The 23,859-nt window shown below is 38.1% G+C and overlaps 2 protein-coding genes across 4 annotated transcripts in view; both read right to left on the bottom strand.

The window, feature by feature from the left end:
* Positions 1-2,773: 2,773 nt before the first annotated feature.
* kis (chromodomain helicase DNA binding protein kismet) overlaps positions 2,774-23,859 on the bottom strand; it is a 62,452-nt gene continuing 41,366 nt past the window's right edge. For 2 of the 3 annotated variants that reach the window (XM_089630994.1, XM_089630996.1), the window contains exons 8-17: positions 18,434-18,521; positions 17,947-18,251; positions 17,768-17,857; positions 17,195-17,389; positions 16,143-16,425; positions 15,546-15,883; positions 15,320-15,466; positions 14,658-15,226; positions 6,109-6,434; positions 2,774-6,010 (exon numbers count right to left, since the gene is read on the bottom strand). In XM_089630994.1, the coding sequence (XP_089487120.1) occupies positions 3,281-6,010; positions 6,109-6,434; positions 14,658-15,226; positions 15,320-15,466; positions 15,546-15,883; positions 16,143-16,425; positions 17,195-17,389; positions 17,768-17,857; positions 17,947-18,251; positions 18,434-18,521 (5,071 nt within the window). In that variant the 3' untranslated portion in view covers positions 2,774-3,280. The remainder of the gene's footprint in view (positions 6,011-6,108; positions 6,435-14,657; positions 15,227-15,319; positions 15,467-15,545; positions 15,884-16,142; positions 16,426-17,194; positions 17,390-17,767; positions 17,858-17,946; positions 18,252-18,433; positions 18,522-23,859) is intronic. The other variant, XM_089630995.1, reaches the window with a different exon arrangement.
* Positions 19,491-21,259, bottom strand: LOC149424772 (cilia- and flagella-associated protein 263-like). The gene is made up of 2 exons (XM_089631014.1): positions 20,381-21,259; positions 19,491-19,679 (listed from the first exon to the last, which is right to left on the bottom strand). Exons 1-2 carry the CDS (start codon positions 21,257-21,259, stop codon positions 19,491-19,493), a joined length of 1,068 nt encoding a protein of 355 aa, XP_089487140.1.

Below are 23,859 nucleotides of genomic sequence, written 5' to 3'. Positions count from 1 at the left end.
TGAAATGCCGATACGATAATGCGGATATCGACCACAGACAAAAACCATACATACAAATGTCAAACTAAATGTGTGTCAAAACTCAAAACATTTAGTCGATATAGGTGTTTTTGGGTTCTTGCGCATGCTGCCGGCTACTGACGGTCTATAAAATAATCAAAAGACTGCATCGCTAGATAGTTGATTTATGTCGCAGATTACATACAGGTACTTCTTTCAAAGGTTGTGTTGTTGTATAATTATGCGATTATTCTTTTCCAAGTTGGTCTATTGAACCGATTGAACCCGAACCGGCGGTGTCGCACTGCCGGTTCAGGAACGGGTTTTTAAAAACTCTGGATAATTTATTATTATTAATTGTTAAGTTAATTCGGCAGTAGGTCGAATGGTTGTTTTTTCTGCGTGAAAAATAAGAAGTTTGTAGTAAAAATTTAGATTCCAAAAAATCCACCTCCGAGGCTATAATAATACCTACAATTAGAGATGTGCCGATTATGACTTTCGCCGACTAGCCGATTAGTCGGTTGTAATAAGACCGACTAGTCGGCTAAGCCGATTACGGTTTGAAGCAGAAGCTTTAGTTTACATCATAATTTACCCTTTTAAAAAATATAAGTAAGTTATAAAAAATATAAGGAGATTATGATATTTTTGGTTGTCACAATTGTGACTTTGATTTGATTAGATTATGTAGGTATGGTTATAAGAAATATGTTTTTTTAATTTTTTTTTTGTTTTTATCAAACAGTTCATGTTTAGAATTTTTGGTATACATATATTACTGTGCATCTTGTACATACAATCTTGCTTTAATACATATAACTGAGTTTGTTAATTTAAAAAATCTTCTTTTTATTTTAATAATAAGAAATACTTATAAATGTTCATTGAAGATAAGATGTTGTTTTTTATGTTACTTAGGATAGGTACTAATTTTGTTCAATAAATGTCATAATTAAGTTTTATTTACGAGCAAGTAATTTTAAAAACTGATTACCAAAGGAAAGATTGCTTTACATTTTATAATGTATAAGACTGATTATAAAATAAAAAAAAATAATATATAATCAAGGTTTTTATTTCATGTAGTTCCCCGCATTCGTATTATTGAGAAATACATACAACGTAAGAAGCCGGATAGTCGGCGCTCTTTGCCGATTAGTCGCCGACTAATCGACGACTACAATAGTGGCCGGATAGTCGGCTTTACCGACTAGTCGGAACATCTCTACCTACAATATTTGCAATAAGGAATTCCAAATCATTTGTTAATTATTTTTTTTAAACAAAATTGACCTAACTTAAATACCACTATTATACATTTAAAGTTAGTTCTAATTGTTAAAATAATTTTCAAAGTTAATCTTTCATTTTTTCAAAATGTTGGGTGATACTGACGTCACAGCAAACGAATTTTGTCATTCGACAGGTCAACAAAATGTAAAAATACAGCTGATTCCCCATAACATAATATTTTTATGAAAATAATTAACCTTGTAAAAAACACTGAAAAAAATTTATCTGCATGTTTCAAAACCAAAGGTTCCTTATCAGTTATCAGGATCCATGGCCGTGTTTGACGACTGGATCTGTTTAGCAAGGTACTTCCTCATTTTCCTCTTCCCCTACCCGCTACCTTCGCCTCATAGAAATAGTGACTTTATAATATCAGATAAGTTAGCTGAGTTTCTACCTATTGCAAATATTTATTTATTATGACGGCTTATCAAGGATGGTAAAACACCCCCTTAATTAAAGTATGTTTACAATATTAATAAAGAAGAAGCATTTACTTTGTTATATATAGAATATAATATTGTACAGCCGCTTATAACACGTTCCCACCTCATCTATTTCATAGAATCTATAAAAGTAAGAACAGGCTTTCTGTGCCATACAACACCCAATGTTAAATCAATGACAACTTTCATTCCATCAGCTAAATATATGTTTTGTAGGTAGCTCCAATTATGCTTTGTTATAAAAACTTACTTTACAAGTTGACAGTTAGTAGGTGAGAGAGTTAACTACCTACATTACTTCATTGCCAAAGTTACCATTATTATTATCCTACGCCTACTACCTATATAAATAAAAGGCAATGTTCTTGCCCTAGACTCGACCGATTTGGTTGGTTCTTATTGAGTGTTCAGAGATTATGTAGTTTGAAAGGTAGAAGTCGGGGACGGCTGAGGAATACTTAACGCATTATCTCTGAATGTCGTTATAATTCAATAACAGGTTGCTTTTTATGTTAATTGTGGTAAACAGTAGTGAATGATGGAAGAAGTAGGATATTTGCAATTGCTAAGCATTGCCGGGTATGCTAGTTAAATGAAGTAGGATAGAACAAGAAAACTTGTTGCATCTAATATATTGGTAAATTGTGATACTAACACACAAAGGCCCAGTTGTTTTGTAGAAATTCATGTGTGACGAGTCATCAAATGACCATTCAGCGCCTTTTGTTTTGACAGTTGAAACGTACGCTAAATGCCCATTCTAAGTCCGTTTCAGCTTTTGAACAAATTGTGATCAGATCTTATTACAGTTTGATAGGAAAGTACTGAAACGGCACTGTGTCACGTGAATTTGTGCGAAACAACTGGGCCTAACTTTTTTACACACAAAAGTGTAATTTCTGAAAACAGGTTACAAATTACATGGATTCAGAACAATATGTTATTCGGTCCACAATAGAATTTATTCAGAAGGAAGTGTGTTACTAATAATAATAAAACAACGTAATTATGACACATAACAATGTGTAATTTATTAGGATAAACTAGTACATAAAAAAAATGCAGATCCTTAAAAAAGACTAAACAAGCAATAAAAATAAATATGTTACAAAACACAATATCATGTTCAGGGGAATAGCTTCCCTTATGAGGAAAAAATTTACAATATAAATATACATTTCGATTGATGCAAAAAAATGTATAATAATTAATACGATTTCATTACACAGTTCACATTGACAGATTATTAAAATTTACACTAAATGTTCCCTGCAGTCATCTAAATAAAAGTTTAAAAAAACTCGACGCTATCACAGAAAGTATGATAAAAGAAATAAAGAATACAATGAGATATCTTAAAGTACACTTATTAAGAGTAATTAATTACACAAACTTCAACATTAGTGTAGGAAAAATACACTACTAGCTGCAGTCTATTTACGTAGGAATAACTTCATTCCGTCCAAATAATCATTACATATACAATAGTTAGCGCAAGGGAGTTACGCCCGTCAGTGGCGACGACGTGAAGACGGAGGTCAGGAGGGCGGGGCCTGTAGCTGCTCCTGCCGCAGGGCCGCCGCCGCGCGTGCTGCTGCTGCCGCTGCCTGCCGCCCCGCCGAGCTCCGCAGCTCGCGCTTGCGCTCCGACGGCTCCGTCACCGTCTCGCCACTGTCCCGCTGCTTGCGCGTGCGTGGCTTTCTGTTGGGGTTCTTCTTGCTGTCCCCGTGCTCCTGCGAGGAGGGCTCAGAGCTCCCATCCTCCCCGTCCGCCGCCGAGCCCTTGCCCTCCTCCTCTCTCTCCTTGGTCTCATGCGTGGGAGAGCTGAGCTTCTCCTCTTCTCTCACCTCGGGCAGGGGTGGCGGGAGCGCCGACGCCGAGGGGGTCATCACCAGCGACATCGGTACCTGAGCTTGCTTCTCCTCTTCCATCACCATGCCGCCAGCGCGAATAGTTGAGGGGGCTATGAGGTCCTCCAGGTCCATATTATCATTCGGATTGGCGTGTGAGTGTGACGGAGGCGGTGGCGGCAGGAGCGGGGGCGGGGACGGGGCTCGTGCCGGAGGAGTCTCCACTACTTCCGCACGGGCAGGATTCTCTTTGTGGGTTTCTACTATTAGGTTCTCCGCTTCCATCATTTGTTCTCTGGGCTGTGTTAGGCCAATGGCAGATGCCTGTTGATCTTCTAAAGTTCTTGCCATGAATTCTGCCGAGGATTTGCTTAGTTTTTCGAAAGAATCTCTAGAATCATCTTTTCTCCTGGAAGATCCCGGACTGACGAGGCTCGCACTGAGAGCGCCGGATGCCATTTGTTCGAATAGTATTTTGCTAATATCAGTTTCCTTTTTGTCCCATTTGGCAGATTTCAGCAATTGCTCTTGCACGGCCGTAAACTCCATGGGTAGACGAGATCTTATACTCTCTGATGACGATTTAGACTTCTCCGCCTTTGTTAAATCAGTAGAATCTCTCTTTTCAGCATCTCGCCGCGCTTTCTCCGAAGCCTTCAACACGGCATCATAGGACGAGCCCTTACTCAATGACTCCAGCAAGTATGTGTCATGCGGTAGCAGCAGATGTTGCAGTTGGGCTTGTCTGTCTAAAGCCGATTTCTGATGCTGATGTCGGCTTGAAGATGTGGTATAGGTGGAAGATGAGACACTAGGACCTCGAGATGTGCTCACCTTCCCAGAAGTCCTGGAAGTGGTTTGAGACGTGTTGCTGTGTGATGTTGAAGATGCGGAGCTGACCCCCAGACTGCCGTTGATCAAGCCGCACTGAGTGAGGGCATCGTAGGCAGAAGACATCCCCGACTGATTGCCGAAGGGATTCATTCCTCCTAGTCCTAAGGTCGGGTATAAAAGACCTGGATTCGGGAACAAAAATGGATATTGGGAAGCTGCATTTCCTGCAGAACTTTTTCCACTAGACGTGTGAGTCTCGTTACTTTTACGTGACTTTGACTTATTATTAGAAGATGATGTTCCACCATCCGCGACGGAAGCTGTCATGCCTAGATTAGCCATATCCATGCCTGAAAAGCCAGGCAATCCTAGGCCGGCCAGATTTGCAAACATGTTACTGGTACTCATATTTCCTAGCATATTGGGCATTCCCCCAAAAGGCATAAGTAATGGATTTTTGGGATCAAAACCACCGAGACTAGCCAATAGCTTAGGATCAAATCCGCCAAGACTCTTAGGATCAAAGTTAGCCAAATTAGATAAGGTACTTGCGAGGGCCTTGGGATCAAATCCACTAAGACCCGACAGACCAGACAGGAGAGAAGAATTGAGCCCGGCTAGGTTGGAGGCTGATAGACCCCCGAATCCCATGTTGGAAGCCATTGTCGTAGATACATTGCTCGACGAATCTATCAGTGGAGGGCGGCCTTTCTTCCTTTCGGGAGGATTTGCACTGGGGGCGACAGAGGCTGACCGAGGTGGTCTCGAGTCTTGAGAAAGTTTTACAGAGTCCTTAATACTATCAGTCCATTTTGGATCGATGTCGTACATTGGATTTTCAGCGATCCATTGAGTTAAGTGTTTCAACTGCGGGGCTTTGGGACCATTTAATCGTTTTCCGGTTAGTCTATGTACAACTGGGACATGTTCTTCTCCAGTTAGCCGTTTCAGGTCTAAACTAGGCTCGGGACGGCGCCGCCTGCGTTGGGCCATGTAGTCGGCGAGCGCATCACTCGCTCCCACAGCGGCATTTTGTTCAGCCAGCCATTTATTAACTTTAGCTTCGTGGGAGTACAAGTTGATTTTAGCGTTTGAAAGATCGGCCACTTTGTTTATATCGGCTATCATGGCCTCATAGGATTTCTTTTGAGACATGGCAGATGATGAAGCAGCCGCCTTCTGATGTTTCATCAGCAGATTCTGTTGTTGTTCTAGTGATTGTGATAAAAATGCCGAGAAATCCTTCGGAGGTAATTGCGGGGAAGGAACGCTGGTAACCGTGATGGAGAAGGGCTTCTGAGACTGTGCGGGTGCCGGGGAGGAGGAAGGTGGGGCTGCGGGCGTGAGGGTGATGCTGGCCGGCACCGGGGGTTTCTTGCCCAGCTCCGGGTGCGGGGACTTGGCCTCCATCTGCGGAGACCTCTGCTGTCTGGAATCTCCTTGGATGAGAGAGAGCGAGATGCTGCCACCTCCCGCAGTCTTACTGGAGCTGGCCGTCTGTCCCTTTGCCGCAGACAGACCTAATACTATTTCATCTAATTTCCTGCGCTTCTTCTCTTTTCCTACCACCGGCTCGGGTTCAGGCTGAAAGTATCAAATGCAAAACATTAAAATAGTACTTCATTAGTATTAACATCGTAGTGCTTCATTGTATTTTGGCTGTTTGGAATTAACAGGCTCACCACATTATTCCTCTTCATGAGCTTGCTCAAGGTGTCGTCCAGCTTCCTCTTGGGGGGCTGCAGTGTGGGTACGGGTGAGATCTTCTTGGTCATGGAGAAGTCGTGCACCTCGCTGAGGTCCAGCGGAGCCGACAGGTCCACGGGGTGCGAGGAGGACTGCGAGGGGGTGGGGGGCGGGGGACGCTGATGCGCGGGGGGCGGGGCCGGGGCGGCAGGAGGAGGCAGGGAGGGGGGAGCGGGTGTGGAGCGGCGGGAAGAGTCACTCGAGTCCTCGCGCTCCCACCCCCCTCCCCCTGTGTTTGACTTTGATACATTTGTTCCAAGGCCTGCAAACAAACAAATAAATACAATCATACTCAATAAAAGTAATATGAATAGGCTCTATCTACATATAATAAAGCAGAACATTAGAAATGCATTCTATGTACAACAGAAACCAATGTCCATTTAGCACGCACTCTCTTTTATACTGTCCTGACATTGTATATCGCCATCTGACAGTGATTGGAGTGTTCTTTACTCTGTGGCTCTCTACGTAATAATAATAAATTCTTTATTCCAGGATGTGGGGAGGTGAGTGCTATCCCACACATTCCATAGAGGGTATAAGAACAGATAATATTTACATAATAGGAAAATAAAGAAAATTATTAAAATGGTTAAAAATAAAAATAAAAATTTAAAATGAGATTAAAGCAGAGAAGCACGGGAATCCATCGGATCTAAGATTGTGGGAGCAAGTATCTTTCTCCAATGGTCTTCAATGCTCGATCCTGAAGTCAGACGGGATTCTATGATAAAAATATTTCTGGAATGTTTATCCTTCCCCTCAGTCCTGCAATCCTGGTTCTTAATAGAGCTGTAAATCCTGGAACTCGCCCTTCTGTAAACATAGAGGAGGCACTGCAGTGCCTGGGGAGTCCGAACATCAATCGGTAAGCGTTGTTATATTGCACCCGAAGCCTTTCCATTGTTCTTTTTTTGAAGTTTGCCCAGAGCTTGCATGTGTACAGGGTGGTGCATAAGGCTATGAAGAGCGTCCTTTTCACTCGTGGTCTGCAGAGCCGAAATCTTCTACTGAGCATGTTACATTTTATACTCAATACTCGCCTCTGCCTGTCAATATCTTCATCATCCGTTAGCTTATTGTTGATGACATGTCCTAGATTTTTTTATTTATTATTGAAATTTTTTTTATACATACATGGATAGTTACATAAAATATTGAAAAATGTATAAAAAATATTGAAATAAATGTACATAATTAAAAAAAAAATCCCACGAAGGCGAAACCTGAGTGTGGGTATTATAAGTATTTTTATCTTATTTCCATGGTTTAAGTGGAGATACAATATCAGATATAAATTTAAGTTATTTTAAAAGAGTTACTGTAGAGATGCAATACAAAAAACTAAATCATGAAATATGTTAAAGTTTTAAAATAACACAAAAAATAAGGTAAATACTAGTTTTTAAAAAAGACATCTTAAAAAGTGAATTAGCAGACAAAGCATCACAAACAATAAAATATATCCGCTGTTTTGTATGTATGTGAAATAATAAAAAATAATCTCTACATGGATATAAATGTTACAGATAGCTTTGCTAAAACTTATAAGAAAAAAATATCTAGTTCAGTGTTTTTTAGCCAAGATTTGATGTACTTTTTATAAGATTGAAGGTTTACACACGTGTCCCTTTTAAAGTTTGTACATAAAGAATTATACATTTTTGGAGTAATAAAACTAATATGCCTTTGGGCCAACCTGGTTTTGCAGTGAGGAACAGCATATTCACAAGCGCCATGTCGTTGGCTGGCACGATATGAATTTTTAATAAAGTTGTTTGGTCGCGTATAAATAAATTTAAGACATTGAGCACTATAGGTCTGCTTAAGGTCCAAAATTTCAGTTTCTTGGAACAATTGTTTAGAGGGATAGGATTTAGTTTTTTGGTACATTATCTTCATAATTGATTTTTGGGCAATTTCTAGTGGTTTTACATGATTGTTGAAAGTTCCGCCCCAGCCAATTATTCCATAGGAAAGAGATGAATGAACTAGTGAGTCATAAACTAGTTTCATGGTTTTTATATTTACGACATTACTCATTCTTTTAAAAATATAGTTAAGGTATCTCAATTTGTTAACAGTTTTTTTCAATATGGCTGGTCCATTTAAGTTGACAATCTATAGTTACACCTAAATACTTAATAAGTTTTCCAGATTTTATCCCCTCACAGTTACAGAATGTGTTTGGGTTACAATTTACGTTATGAAACTTCAAATTAAGATTGGTTTTAGGAGCCGACTTCTGTGTGTTATAGAAAGGAATACAAATAGTTTTATCATAATTTAGGGTAAGTAGGTTTCTATCTAGCCACTCTTTGACAATAGTAATACATTTGTTAGCTTTATTAGTAGTATCTTCCCATGATTTTCCTTTGACTGTTATTGCAGTATCGTCAGCAAATGAGAAAATTTTACCAGGTATTTTAATATAAGTCATTTATATATATTAGAAAGAGTAGTGGCCCCAATACAGTTCCTTGTGGTACACCATGTTTTACTAAATCAAAATTGCTCAAATATGTTCCAATTTTTGTGCATTGTTGGCGATTCAATATATAAATTTGTAACAGCATGAGACATTTATGTTTAATTCCAATGTTGGATATTTTCATTAAGAGAGTTCGATGGTTGACTGTGTCAAAGGCTTTCTTTAAATCTAAAAAAAATGGTTAAAGTTGTAATGTTTGAGTCCAGGTTAGAATAAATCGTGGGTATTCTGCGAAAAAGCACTAAGTCAAAATTTTGCTGATTTGACTTAATGATGCAGTTATATCATTCAGTGGTCAATCTTTACGAAGACGCTATATGTTATACCTATCATACTTTATGAGATAATATCTGAACTAAGTCAGTTATGCACAAATCTTTTCAGCGAATGAGCACTAAGGGACTTAGTGCATATTTCTTGGCTACTTTGATAAATTGTACCGTGTGAAACAGCACTAAGTCAGACTTAGACTTAATGCAATTTCGTTGAAAGATTTTTGGTTTATCTGTGGTTATCTGTGGTATTCAAAATCTGACAGTTGTGTTTGAAGTAAGTTTCTCGCTGACTAAATTGAATTTTTATTGACAAAAATGTTGTCAAGAGCGGCAAAAATATTAAAAATGGCTAGAAAACAAAATGAAAATGATTTCTTGGCAGTTGACGGTAAGTTTCTCTTATATTTTATCATTGTATTGTGATTGTTTGAAAACATAACCTAAATTAATTTATTACACTGTCTGTTTTTGCTAAATGTCACGTGTTTTAGTACCTACAATAAAAACAATAATTATTTTTTATTATTTATTAAAACAATAATTATTATTCTGTGTCGCAGTGGATAAAAGAAATAAATTGATTTAATAAATCATTAAAATGGATTCCACCGTGAATTGAGAGTTTCAAAAATATAAATATTACACCGTGTGTATTTTTATCTTGATAATACAAAAAAAACAGTAGGCAGAAAACATTCTGTTAATCTGCCGTTAAAATATAGCAAACTTTTGAAAGTTTAACACAAAAATTGAATGATTCATTTATTTATAGAAATTTTTGTATTTACTCGTATCTTGGTACTTAGGCTAGCTTTACACATGTAAGTTTTTCCGTAAGTAAGCGACTTCTAGCCAATTAGCTCAATGGATTTTGAAAATCAAAGGTTCTCATTGGCCAGAAGTCGCTTACTTACGAAAAAACTTACAAGTGTAAAGCTAGCCTTAGAAATCCCGATGAGTTATATTTAAAACTGATTTTGCGACGAGAGGGATTTAAAAATTTGAAGTGAGGGTTTTATATATTTTTAGAGAAATCAAAATTATTAATTTCACGTGCACAAAAATGAAAAAAAGTAACAATTTCATTTCTCATTCTAGTTAAACCCAGTACATCGGCAGGATTATCAGAATATGAAGAATTGCCAAAAGACGAAAGTTTGCTGGATGAAAATCAAATGGCGATTGTTGCTAATATGGAATATTTCATCGATTTTAGTGACGACGATATTGTTGCTGATAAAGATTACATTCCAAGTCCTTCTGGTTCGACGACATCATTAACTGAAATAGTGGAAGACGATTCTCGTGTTGACATCTCTCAACTTGACATACTGCCTATTACTACTACGACAAATGCTATCGAAAATAGTCCGAAAGTTCTTTCACGTTGGCGTAAATCAAACCCAGAAATGTGGAAAGTAAATGTCGAGAAGAAAAAACGAAATGATTGCCTGCCATATTTAGGAAAGAAAAATATTTTAAAACCAGCAAAGCTTCCAAAACCAGTCGATTGTGCAAAAAAATGCCGCTTTCACTGCACTGATGTCTTTTCGGAAAATGAGCGTCTTGAGTTATGCAAGCTATACTGGGGCATTCCATCTTACGAAAGAAAGAAAGAATTTATTTTACGAAATGTTTCAAGTGAACCACCAAAATATCGTAGATTACGAAAAGAAAACGGAAAGATCCGATCAACGACGAAGCGAGCGACGTGGACGCAGCAGCTCGCTATCAAGAAAAGTCGGCACTTGGAAACCGTGAGTTAAAAAACTAAATAACTAACCACCAAATCCACCATACCATTTCTCCGCAGGGGTAGGCAGAAATTATGGATCGCTAAACAACTCCGTCTTGGCAGACATACTCTTTGCTTTATTCACATGCATACATTGTCTCATACATACACTGATGTTATTCTAACCCTTGACATTGCCCGCCTTAAGTATTTGATTCGATTTTTTAAACGTCGTACCAGAGGCGGTCCGTAATTGAAATACAGACCCATTAAATTAATTTGTGATTTCTGTTGTTTCAGAAACGGACATGGAGGATAGCCGCGCGAGCGACGTGGACGACGAAGCGAGCGACGTGGATGATGAAGCAAGCGACGTCGACCACGGAGTGAGCAACGAGGATACTTTATGCATGTTACCAGAACCATCTCAAATTTTTAGCAATGCACTTCACCCCGCTTTGGCCATAGAACTTAGGAGACAAGACCAGGATGATAGGTAGGCAATGCGATCGATTCTGCCGCCTGATGGTTTATTGTGTGATAGCATCCCCAATTGGGGGTATGTTGTGAGACTGAAGTTATGGAAGGAGATGGGAAGAGGAAGGTGGTGAAGTACTTGGCTATTCACTTGTGTTTGGTGACAAGATCTTTCCAGGTTCTTTCCGCGTATTTACATCTCATTAAAATGTTGTTACGACAAAGCCCCCAAAGGTTCGATTTTGGGGTCCTTTTGGGGAAGGTTTGGTGGACGTTTAATATGTATATTTCAATTCTGATCATTGAAATATACATATTGAAAAATGCATAGGTATTCTCGTTTTTCCCTGTATATTGTACACATTACTTGTTTTGTTTTTTTCTTTTTATATATGTTTTTCAATTTATCTATATCTAGTAAAGTGGCTATTTTAGATCTAGTCACTATACATAATGAAACCATTTCAAGCAATGTTCAATTTTGAATGGTGGTCTGTCACCAGGGCGATAGAGTATCACTCTGGAACGAGGCATAATGATACTATATATTGATTTGTTTAAATTATATGAAACCACAGACATGAATATATAGACTAGAAATTAAAGGTGAGGGGAAAAATCAACTGTTGAAGAACGGGTGTAAAGCTGACTGTGATTCGTCAATAAATCAATCTGACAGTATATAGGCATCTCGCATTATAATATTACCATTTAGTTCTTAAAAGTAAAATCTGCTTTTGAATGAATAGACATTTTTACATGGGAGCGCAAATTACTCGCCACATTATGAACAAATTTGCGAAGTCCAAATTTGGCAAAAAAAAATTTCTTCTATTTTCAGAGTCAAATATTTTGTTTACGTATTTAGTTAAGACACTTTTATAAGTGTTCATAATTTAGTTCCCAGTAACCAACGATGCGTACAGATATATCTCGATGTGATAGTATATGTTTCTACAAACTGATCCATATTATACGATGTAATTACGCTTAAAATAATGCTTACATATGGAATGTAATACGACAATTGGGTTTATTCTCTTTTTCACATCTATTTTTACAAGTTTTCATAGCTAAGCCACCATTTTGCCGTGTTATTTCGTAAAATGCCTCGACCATAACTCGACGCTAGTTCGAACAAGAATGATGACGTCACATTCTCAAGATTCACGGGAAGCCATACGCGAGCCCAGCCAGCTCCAATGGAACCGGCATGGGGAGTGGGGAATAATACGCTTTTAATTACTTAGGGCAGGTCTACTAATATTCATATGTCTATGTATGAAACCAATTAAAAATTTAATTGTTTTTATTGCAAGTAATAAATAAATAAATTGTTTGTTCTATAATTTATTTCCCTCCCAACTGTCTTTTTTCAAAACCCAACTTTTAGGTATAAAAATCATAAAGATTTTAATAAAATAAAATACTTTTTGTTTTAAAACCACGAGTTGTTAATAATTTTTAGAACCGACCGGTTTCGCTTTACTCAAGCATCTTCAGGGTACAAATTATTACTACTTGTGGTTTTAAAACTAAAAGTATTTTATTATTGAATATTACAATTTATTATTAAATATTACAATTTGAGGTTTTACTCAATAAAGTTATTACGAAAAATAAATAAAAGTATTTTATTAAATATGTCAAACGACAAAGTGATTGCTTCTACAATAATATAAAGAAGCTCCTACAAGTTTGACATGAAAGGTTTCATAACCATCATCATCAACTTTACTAGGTTAATTCACCCGGTGTGTACTGAGCTTAAACACTGTCTGTTTTTTTGTTATCCTCTTATGTATATTGTATTACTAAAAGACTGTTTATGTTCCTCAAATAAATAAATAAATCACGTATTCTGGAGGAAAAATGTCAAAATAACACGGAATTTAAGCAATTTACAAAGTATTTTCTGAATGATTAGTAATATGTATTGCTATGATATATATCTTATTAAAAACCTAGTTTCTTGTTTTACTATCCAATATGAAAACATGGTCATAAATATCCAGTATTAGATCTCAATTATATAAAAAGCGGCGCTTCGATTTTGACATTGTACTAAAATAGACTGTCTGTATTATACTATTCAATTAGTTAAAAAGGGCAAAAATTGTTATTGGTAATTGTAGACAATGAAATTATCTTTCTAATTTAATACAATTTCAGTGTGTTAAATATACTAAATATAGTAATTTAGTTCATTACATTTGGACAGTCCGTGATCAAATTCTTTAATTTTTTTTTTTCACCTACGTATTCTGATATGCTGTTTACGATTAAAATCAAGTCTTTTTTCCATAGACATGTATCTTTCATTATCAAGTAAACCACAGACAACATACAGAAATATAAAATATTTAATGTTGACTCGAAGAAGTAGCTGTCACAGCAGTTTCAAAGTAAAAAACACGCAGGATTCACGCGATTATAAACTTAACGATTTTTTTATATTTTTTCTATAAATCCTACAAAAATGAAACAAACAACAAAATACAGGTTAACTCATTGGCTATATAGCACCGTAATAAGTTTGTATGACTCCATGTAAAAATTCTAAGTTATGTTTTTTTTAATGTTGGCGAAAAATTAAAAAAATGATCGTCTGGATATCTCGAGCAATCGCGGCAAAATTATTTATATCGCGTGGTCGCTCCAGTGGTCAGAGAGACAAGAATTGTTTCATCGCCTACATTCTTTTTTTTTAAACTATTGTCAAATTCCAATTGCATTACTTGTGATGCCAATGTTGATAATCCATTTGTTTTGAACTGTCAGTCTCACCGATAAGTACATATTTTTTTATAATGAATTTTGGTAAAAAGTCGATTTTTTTTTTTGAGAATCGCCATTTTGTCAAAAAAAATTATTTTGCTCTGTCCTTCGATTAATTAGAGGAATATTTATTATTATAACGAAATCCGTTTGGTTTTTTCATTTTAGATGATCTGTCCAGAGATATGATGGTCACCGCAAGATGCCTCTTTTGAGAGGAACTTCTGGAGATCAGTTATAGCAGCTTTCAAAATTATTATTTTTACAAATAAAAATTCTTAAAATACTGTTAAAACTTACCATAATATGTGTACAAATTTTTACTTTAATAAATTTAAAAGTCTTATCAGGAAAAATCCCTTTTTTAGGCCTCCCGACTGTATACATATAACCCCTTAAGAAGCAGTAGTTCAGGTGGGATACTACAGTGGTGTTGTAGACCAATTTCCTTGTTTTAGGGTCTAATTTTCCCCTTATCCTACTTAAGAAAAAACTTGTATGAATACATTCCCAAGTATTTAATTTCTTATACTTCTTCAATATTTTGATTGTATATGTTTAGAGTAATAATTCCGTTTTATAATATTTGGTGTTTGTTGGTGGTGAAGATTTCTTGTAAGCCAGGGCAACTATAATGTCCAGATGAAAGCCTCTATTAAGATTAGATGAAGTGTACTCATGTATACAGTAGTAAGATGTAACTAGACTAGACTAGAGTAGACTTACTTTGGGGGTGGGTGGTGTGGGGCGGCGGGGTGGACAGCAGGGCATGCAGTTTAGCCCGCTCCGTCTCCACATCGATGGCGATGTGCAGCTTCCTGCGCTTGGGCTGCGAGGCCTGCGAGGAGTGCACCGGGCCCGGGGACTCGCGCACCTTGTCCGCACCCTCGCTGGAGGCGGGCCGCGTCAGCAGGGGCCACTCATTGTTTTGCACGGCATGCACCACGTGGTGCAATCTCGCTTCCAGAGTCGTGTCCTTGAACCAATGGACAGACGGTTGCTGACGGTTGTCATTGCTCTTGGCTTCCTGCTCTCCTCTCACAGACCTGGCCAATGTTTCTAATTCCGAAAGAGCGCTGGTACTTTCCATTTTGCAGTCATCATCATCACCCTCCCGCCTCTCCTCGTGTTGGGAATGCTTGTCACCGTCTTCATCCTCATGGCTGGATTCGCCCGAGTCGTGCTTGGGACTGTGAACCCGTCTTCGTTTGGATTCTGCCCATTTGCGAGCACTATCGGCATACGGTAACTTTGGATCGCAGAACAATTTATGATAGGAGTCTCCTAGACCATGTCTGAAAAGTGATAAGATACAATGATACAATGCTGTTTCATTATAGCCACTGTTTATAGTAATTTTACAAATTGAGTGTAATGAAGCCTCTTACTTGCAAACTCCAATAACCAAGAGCTTGTCATATGTGCCGGCAACCCACCACGGGGGAGTGTCTTCGTTCTTTTCACAATGCACCATCCGAGAATCTAACAGCGGGTGACACACTATCTCTTCCCTGAGAACCCTCAATAGGTCAATTCTAAAACAAGGGCATATTATTCATTAGTTACTATGTACAGGAGGATATTATTATATTTATTATTTCAAAGGTTTGTCACCTTTCCAGAGTGGTGATGGCCCGGTCCTCCCCGATGGGCTCGGCCGTGATATCGTTCATAGGCATCTCTTCCTGGTTCACGTTCAGCCCGCACTGATGCTTGCACATCACCATGAAGGCTTTCAGGTAGTCGGTGAGGATCTCGTCTGACTTGTCTAGTCGGGCCAGAGCCCTGAACCTTCCCCAACGAAGGCTCTTGGTGGCCGGGTCAAACTCCACTCCGTACGAGCCCACAGTGCGGCAGAACGCCTCTTCTTCTGCCTTAGTCCATCTCCACTGGTGTTCTTCACGCTCTCTCTCACGGACTATTTGCTCCATCTTTTCGCGACGCTCCATTTTCTGCAATTGATATTTAATTTAACTTATGTATGTACATAGTTGAAATAACCAATAGGGTAAATTGTATGTGTTCAGATTAATTTAACCTCAACGAGAACCTACATTCTCTCGGGATTAGCATGGTATATCATCATTTGGATAGGAAGTAAACATTTAAAAAGCAATCAATAGACGGTTGTTTCAAATCCACCCATTAAAAAGCACAATATTTTTATAGTATTTTGGACTCATTCTGAAGTATATATATACATATAATTACCCTGGCACGTTGCTGCATCTTGAGCTCCTCCCTCTTGTAGTTTCTCTGGTAGGAGGTGATGAGCCTGCGCAGGCGCGTGTTCAGGTCCTGCATGGAGGGCCACTGTGAGGCGCTACCCCCTGCCACCTCCTCGCCCGCGGGGCCCCCCACTGCGCCCCCCATAGAGGGCGGGGCAGGAGAGCCAGGCGGGGAGGACAGTGGGGTATCCTGCCCTCCCTCTCCCTCTTCGCCTTCACCCTCCACGTCCCCCTGCTCCATGATGCTCTTCATCATGTCCTCATTTCTAAACAACAAAGGGATCATTATACTTGGCTGTCTGGTGCTCCCCCTCCTTGCGCTATGGCTAACTATGATAACGATCACTACTACAAAATCATAATGGTTTTTTCGACCCAACATAATTTAAATAAAATTTACAACAAAAAATAATGAGTGATTATATCATATTATATTTTCAAACACTGACTTAAATCATAATTGTATAGTTCTGAATACATGAATACAATTTTTCCATTTCAAACAACAAAAAGCTTGAAGCAACTTTTAAGAACTAAGTGGGTATGTATTATGAATGGACGAGCACCGACAACCTAATGTTACTAAAGTAAGCCCATCCTTTGTTATCTCTTTCCACCTGCTAATATTATATGTAGTTATAATAATATACTTTATACAGGATATATAGACATACTCATCTTGGAACCGTATATGTAGTGTATATTTGTGCACTTACCAGATTTGGAACAATGACAAAAGTGGGGACAAAATGTGAAACGGGCATAGATAGCAAACAGCCCAAATGATAAATGGATATTCTCATAACAGACTGTAAAGATTGAAGAAAATACTAAAAAGAAGAAAATGGCAATACAATACGCCCATTCTGAGTAACATTTAAAAACGAAAATGCAAGCGTAAGTATAATCAAATGACAATGTATTATTCAACAAGCAGTGTTTGGACATGACAGAGGTAAGGTTAAGTGAGCAAACATCAGATAGAAGGGTGGTGTGACGCAGTATCCTGTTCAGCGTCACACCGGCGGTACTCACTTGATGGTGATGCACTCTGCGGCATCGGGGGGCCCCAGGCGCTGCATGTAGACAAGCTGTGGATCGATGCGCATGGAGAGGTAGTTCTCGTAGCCATGCAAGTAGGTTCCCACGAGCAGAGACACGTCGCAAGACACGTCCCACCACGCACGCGGCGCCGGGCTGTCGGCCGCAGGTACGCGCATCGGCAGGGCACTGCCACACACAACACAAACTGTAACTCCGCTGCGCCGCCCGTCTTTCTTTTCTTTTCCTCTCCCTTCCCTTCCCCGCTTCTCCTCCTCCCTCCTTCCTCCACATTGGGCCGTACGGCGTACACACCACACCAAACACACAGACAGACAGACAGAGCTGCTCCGCTCCACTCACTCATCCATATTAACAAGGAAAGCAGGAAATCAAAAAACCCAAAGCGTTACAATGAATATTTAGATTAAAAAATCATGCAAAATGACGCATGACCCAATAAAATGAATGGTTTAAGATGAATAACTAGCTCAAAAAGTCATTAAAATGGTTATAAAAGCGAAGCAATATGGTGAAAATGGAAAAAGGAAACTTGGGAATAAGTACCTGGCGTTCACACCGTCCGCTATTTGGTGTGCCAGGTCCCCGATGACTTCGTGCTTTATGTAGTACATGAGGCGCACCCGCAACAAGACCCTGCAATCAAACACAAACATATCCAATATTACATTCAGAGTTCCAGCTTACCTTCTTTGTGTTGAGACTTATTGTGTGCAATTACTCACTTGTTGGCGTGACGGAACAGGTGCCTCTTATAGCTGCTCTCCAAGTATGATTCGCAGTCATACTTGTCCCCGTAGCTCCAGTGCGCGGGGTCCTCCCACTTCTGGGGACTCAGGACCTTCACCTCCTTGGGGTCCTTCAGGACCTTGAGCTTCTTCTTAGCGTTTCTGCCCCTTGGGACGGGGTTGTGCAGCCCGCTGTGGTTGTGAGAAATGTTTACTTGGCCATTCTCGATCGGCTGAATCAAGTCCCAGATGAAGTTTCTAATTTTCTCGTCTCCCTTGTAGTGGCGTAGACAGAAGAGTATCTGAAACAAACACTTTGTATTACAATAAATACTCAAAAGGGTAAATATAATTGCAACAGGGCTTGCGGTCGTTCAGATTAATTATAACTCAGCGAGAACCTACATTCTCTCGGTATTAGCATGGTTGATCATCAATTGAGCATTACTTAATTCATACTTTAATTAGTCATCAGTTCACTTACTATTATTCTGGCACAGTCCTCAACGTCTACCGTTGTCCATCCTCGCCGGAACTGATTTTTACTCAAAATCTCTTCCCACCTCGACCATCTGAAATTAAATTTAAGAAATCACAAATGGATGCTACATGCTACTAATATTAACCTAAATAGGAAGCAGAAGTGAAAGTCACCTTTTGCACATAATAATAATTATTATATTATATGAACTCCCTACCACTCCTGTGTCTAACTGTTTTGTTCTATATTTTTTTATACATAAAACTACACCAGCCCCAGCAACAAATTTATGCCTCTCACATAGTGAATTGTGAATAATTGAGAACACTACGCTAATTCCGCTTATGCCCATCACTATTTCAAACTGATTTATCTATTTTATCTTAGGTGAGATTTGTTTATGACATCCCATTCGTAAAAGTCTACAAAATTATAGTCAGCGAAAATAAAATCATGGTCAAAACAGAGTGAGTTATTTTTCTCATTTTCATTATATTGTTTTCTTTATTCATTTTGTTTAAGGAATTCACCTGCATCCTAACTATTTCTCACAGATTGACTGATTTATGATTGTTTTATGATGTATGTATTTTTTAGTGATGCAACGGAAGTGTCTTAACGGAAGCAGAAACGGAAACAGATGTCAAAAGTAAATCTTAGCGGAAGCGGAAGTGTTAATACTATGAAGAAAAAATACAATTTTATTTTTTAAGATTTGTTTAATTAAATTTGTATTTTGTACTTTTAGTACTCGAAATTAAATAGTGGTAAATTATATTTTATAAAGAGTAATTTGGCTGCTTTTTCACCTTTGAGTCTGTTTCGGTGTTCTTCATATATTAAAGCAGCTGCACTAAATAATTGCTCACTGGCTACACTGCTGGGGGGAGCTGATAAGTATTGGCGAACTATTGGCAACAGTATTTGTGCGCATTTACTCTTACCACCACATAAGGGGATCCTCATTGAGAGGTAGTCTCTTCTCTTTCTTGTGCTCACGAACATGTGACTGTATCTCTAAATGTCACCATCGTCACTTGTAGAAGAGTTCTCATTCTGGTCAAACCAACTCGTTGCGACACGTTTGTGTCCAGTCATCCCCACGCCCCCCGCCACCGCGCTCCTCGCTGTATTCTCCATTTAGAGTTCTGTTATAAAGTTTGCGGAACCAGAAACGGAAGTGAAAAACTTGCGGAACTTCTGCAGAAGCGGAAGCGGAGCTCTGTTGCATCACTAGTATTTTTATATACTTTAATTTTACATTATTTAAATATAAACCAACGTATTTTTAATTTGTTGTTTTTTCTCCTAATTTCACTATCAATAATTATGTTATTCTTTTATCATTTATATATTTTATGCTGAACAGACGTGTATAAAGAACTGTTCCCAAATAAAATGGTTTTCCAAAGTTTCTATAGCAATAGTGTAATTTGAAATGTATGAATTCACAAATTGAGCACACACTCTTACCATCAGTTTATTTGTACCGGCAATACAAATGAACTGAAAGTATTTGAATGACGTTGTAATATTATTGGAATGTACAGTAAAATAATTTTAAAGAGATTCTTGCTTGTGAATTTGCAGTATTACAGCAGGGTAAGAGGGGACTGCAGGCGGGTGTTCTAAACTATCGGCGTGCACAAAAACATTCAAATGTGTGCTCTTTCAATGACTTGCCTGTAGTTTCTTTTAAAAAAATTAATGAAAAAGAACTTTGGATTGTGAAAACTATTTAATTTTGCTTTTAAAAGAACTTAAAATCATATCGGAGAAAGCATACTCAAATACATATAAAATATGTGTATATGTATTATTTATTTAAACGGGACTTTTTCTCAAAAGTAAATTTTTGATACTATTTTGTAGATCATAAAAATCCGCTTTAGTTTGTATGTAGCTGGCAATGTGTGGAATATTATGAGTCTGTCTTAAATTAGAAATAACTTTATATTTTTTGGTGTATTTCTTTAGGGCAGCTTCCATTCTTTTGACGTCCAATTCTACATCTACTATTTGAAGTTTTCTCTGAATTGTAGAATTTTTCAAGATATTTGAATATGAAGATTTCTCAAATAACAAATTCTTTTGCACATTAAATTTCATGTAAATTTCCGAAGTAGTTTTTTTTACATCAATTATTTGCAAAGATTTCTTCTCAATACAACTTAAGTAGCCTTGATTTTCAATATGTAGCTTTTCAAAATCGATAGGTCTCAGAGATTTACCCAACTCTTCCTTTATGAATAGAATAGATTTGAGTTTGTGAAAGCGCTGCTTTAAGGTACTAGTAAGCAGTCTAATTCTGGAAATGGTGGCATCCGTCAAACTGAGCCATTCATTCATATACTTGATCCACGCCTCAGCGGGAATTCTCTTAGACACCGGATCCACGGCATTGACCACCTGCTCGTCAAACCTTTCTTTGAAATCTGTGAACTCTTTCTTGCGGTCCTTCAGTTCCTCTAGATGGGCCTTCAGTAAAAACTGTTGCTTATTGTTATATTCTTTGACAGACTCTAAGGAATCTTTGAAAAGCTCCATCTCTTTTCTCACCATTTCTGACTTTTGGCCAATAGTGACTTTGGTGCCAACAACTCCTCCGAAACGGCCTTGAGAGCTCCCTTTAGAAGGGCTGCCCATCATCATGCTGGACATGGCCAAAAACCGAGCCGACTGCCCTCCCGCTATTCCCGAAACTGCCGACATGGACATATTCCCTGCGGGCATTGATGAAAACTCCAATATTTGCTGAACTGCCACTAATACCGAAGGGTCTTGTCTCATAAAGAATCGTTCAAATATGTCATTTTCAAGACTAATCATTTTGTTTTGAGCAGTTAAATTTTGCACAGCCTGAGCTAAAACCTCGTCAGAAAATTCTTCAACATATAAATCCCCATCATCATCTAATTTACTCATCCCGTTGTTCAGTAATTTATATAAAATTAAATAAAAGTTTAAAATGAGTGCAACCTAATGAAATCCATCTTCAATAAAACAAGATGGTTACCGAGGTGATAAAAATCAATAATCATAGATAATACAAACATTAAATAAATTAGCATTTGGGTTTTAAGTAGTAGTACTTACTCAAAGGTCCATATGCCAATAAAACAATAAATAAAATTGGAAAAAAGGGGACATACAGGTCGGGAAAATATTTTAAATGGCAATACCAAGGTGGCTCTTAAGAAAATGAAGATTAGAAAAGGGCAATGGTCCAAGTGCATATTTTTACAACAACTAAATGGTGCACACAGCACACATGGCCGAATGATCAACTTACTTAGGCAATCTGTACCCGCCACGCAACAATATCGCATTCTGTTTCTATCTCTGACAGATGGCGCTTATGTTTTGAGCTTATTGGTGTGAGAAGAGTACCTAATTGGGGTTAGTTGGAGCAAATACCGTATAATATTAATAATACCTTCTGACGTTTCCCATACTCTCGTGGAAACCACTACAACTGAAGAAAAGTGGAACTTTTTTACAAACATGTTTGAAGAGAAGATTGTGTCAAAAATACCACTATTCAAAGGCAATAAAAACCACAATAAAAACAAACCTTGGATCGACAAACACATACTAGCATTGATTAAAGAGAAAAAGAAAGCCTGGGATAGTTATAGATTATCCAGAAAACACATGGGGAATGTAAATGAGATTTAAAATGAGTATTACAGAGAATATAAACTGAAAAATAACTACCTTTTGTCGCAACTAAGAAATACCAGAAAAACTTTGAGCAAAAATTGATTGACAGCGGACAGAAACCATTTTAAAGTTATATAAGGAAACAGATTGCCTCGAAAGTGTCTACACCAACCATACTATATAACTTCTCTAACGAAATAGTTACCAGCGAGATAGACATAGCGAACATCCTTGCAACACAATTTGAAAAAACCTATGTCAATGAACCAGACACCAGTATACCAACTATTAGTCAAGATGTGTATGTAGATAGTTCACTATGCGAAATAGAATTCACTCCATCAGCAGTTGAGAATATTTTGAAGGGGTTGCGAGAAGATAGCGCTACTGGCCCTGATAATATTCCTGCTATTGTTCTCAAAAAGTGTTCAGCAACTCTCAGTCATCCCAAAGCTCTGGTTATGCAACAATCCTTCTTAGATGGGAAACTCCCTAAAGATTGGAAGAGAGCTATAATTACACCCATCTACAAAAAAGGTGATAAACTCAAACCAGCAAATTACAGACCTATAAGCTTGACTAGTATTATCTGCAAAACCATGGAAAGAATATTAGTGGACAAGATACGCTCATTCCGGATCAAACTTGACATAATCTCAAACAAACAACATGGATTTGTGCCAAAAAGATCCACGATTACCAATCTCATTCTTAACATAGATTACTGGACAAACGAGTGGGACAAACGGATTCCCACTGACGTAATTTATCTCGACTTCGAGAAAGCCTTCGATACTGTTCCAACCAGCAGACTGTTGGCTAAACTTAAATTCCTAGGCATAAGAGGACGACTTCTCGAATGGATCAAATCCTTCCTCACTGAGAGAAAATTACAAGTTCGAATTGGCAACCAACTGTCATCTGAGCGAAATGTGACCAGTGGTGTCCCTCAAGGATAAGTTCTCGATCCAGTTCTGTTTATTTTGTACATCACGGACCTGCATACTATAATAAAAACAGACTCCAGCTGCTTTGCAGATGATACAAAATTCTTTGCCAACCCACACACTCATCACAACCAACTGCAAAACGATTTAAACGAAATATATCAATGGACAAATGATTGGCTTCTAAAACTCAATGTCGAAAAATGCACTGTCCTACATGTTGGATAAACTAACCCTACACTTGCCTACAAACTTAATGGAACACCTCTAAAAGCAGTGACATTACAACAAGACTTAGGAGTTACCATATCACAGGACTTGAAATGGTAACCACACATCGCTGGAATAGGGAATTCTCTTCACACCAAAAAATCACTTATTATTAATTATTCACATGTAGAAACACTTCAGACACAAGAATACATAGTTTTTATAATTTTCAAAAATCATTTATTAAAGTTATAATGACTTTAAAAACAGGCGCGAACGAAATATTTCAATGCAGCTAAAAACGCCCGGTGATTGATCAAGCGTTCAAGGGCGAACGATGACGTCACTGTTGACCGGCCTGAGTATATCCTGCCTACCGATGGCGTCGGCGGCGGCAAAGGTGTGACGTAGCACTTGTGACGTAGCGGTCAAAATGGCGCATGACCGTTTTCAGAGCCGAAATAGCACGCAATTTTTAAAACAACTACAAAAAATTGAAAATGCATTTAAAAAAAAAAGAAAAAAAAGAGGCACATAATAAAATAATTATCTTTATTGAAATAAATTATTTACAAAATGCACGAGAATTCCCTATTGTGAAAAGAGCAA

Source organism: Hesperophylax consimilis, chromosome 4, assembly GCF_061612785.1.
Source record: "Hesperophylax consimilis isolate HC1 chromosome 4, BYU_Hcon_1.0, whole genome shotgun sequence".
Taxonomy (NCBI): Eukaryota; Metazoa; Arthropoda; class Insecta; order Trichoptera; family Limnephilidae; genus Hesperophylax; species Hesperophylax consimilis.
Note: the sequence above shows the minus strand (reverse complement) of the source record. Positions and strands in the feature narration are given on the sequence as shown.

Coding starts and splice junctions, on each gene's coding strand:
- LOC149424772 (XM_089631014.1), bottom strand. CDS start 21,259: ATGATTAGTCTTGAAAATGACATATTTGAACGATTCTTTATGAGACAA. Junction 19,680..20,380: donor AATACACCAAAAAATATAAA/GTTATTTCTAAT, acceptor GTAAAATTAAAG/TATATAAAAATACTAGTGAT.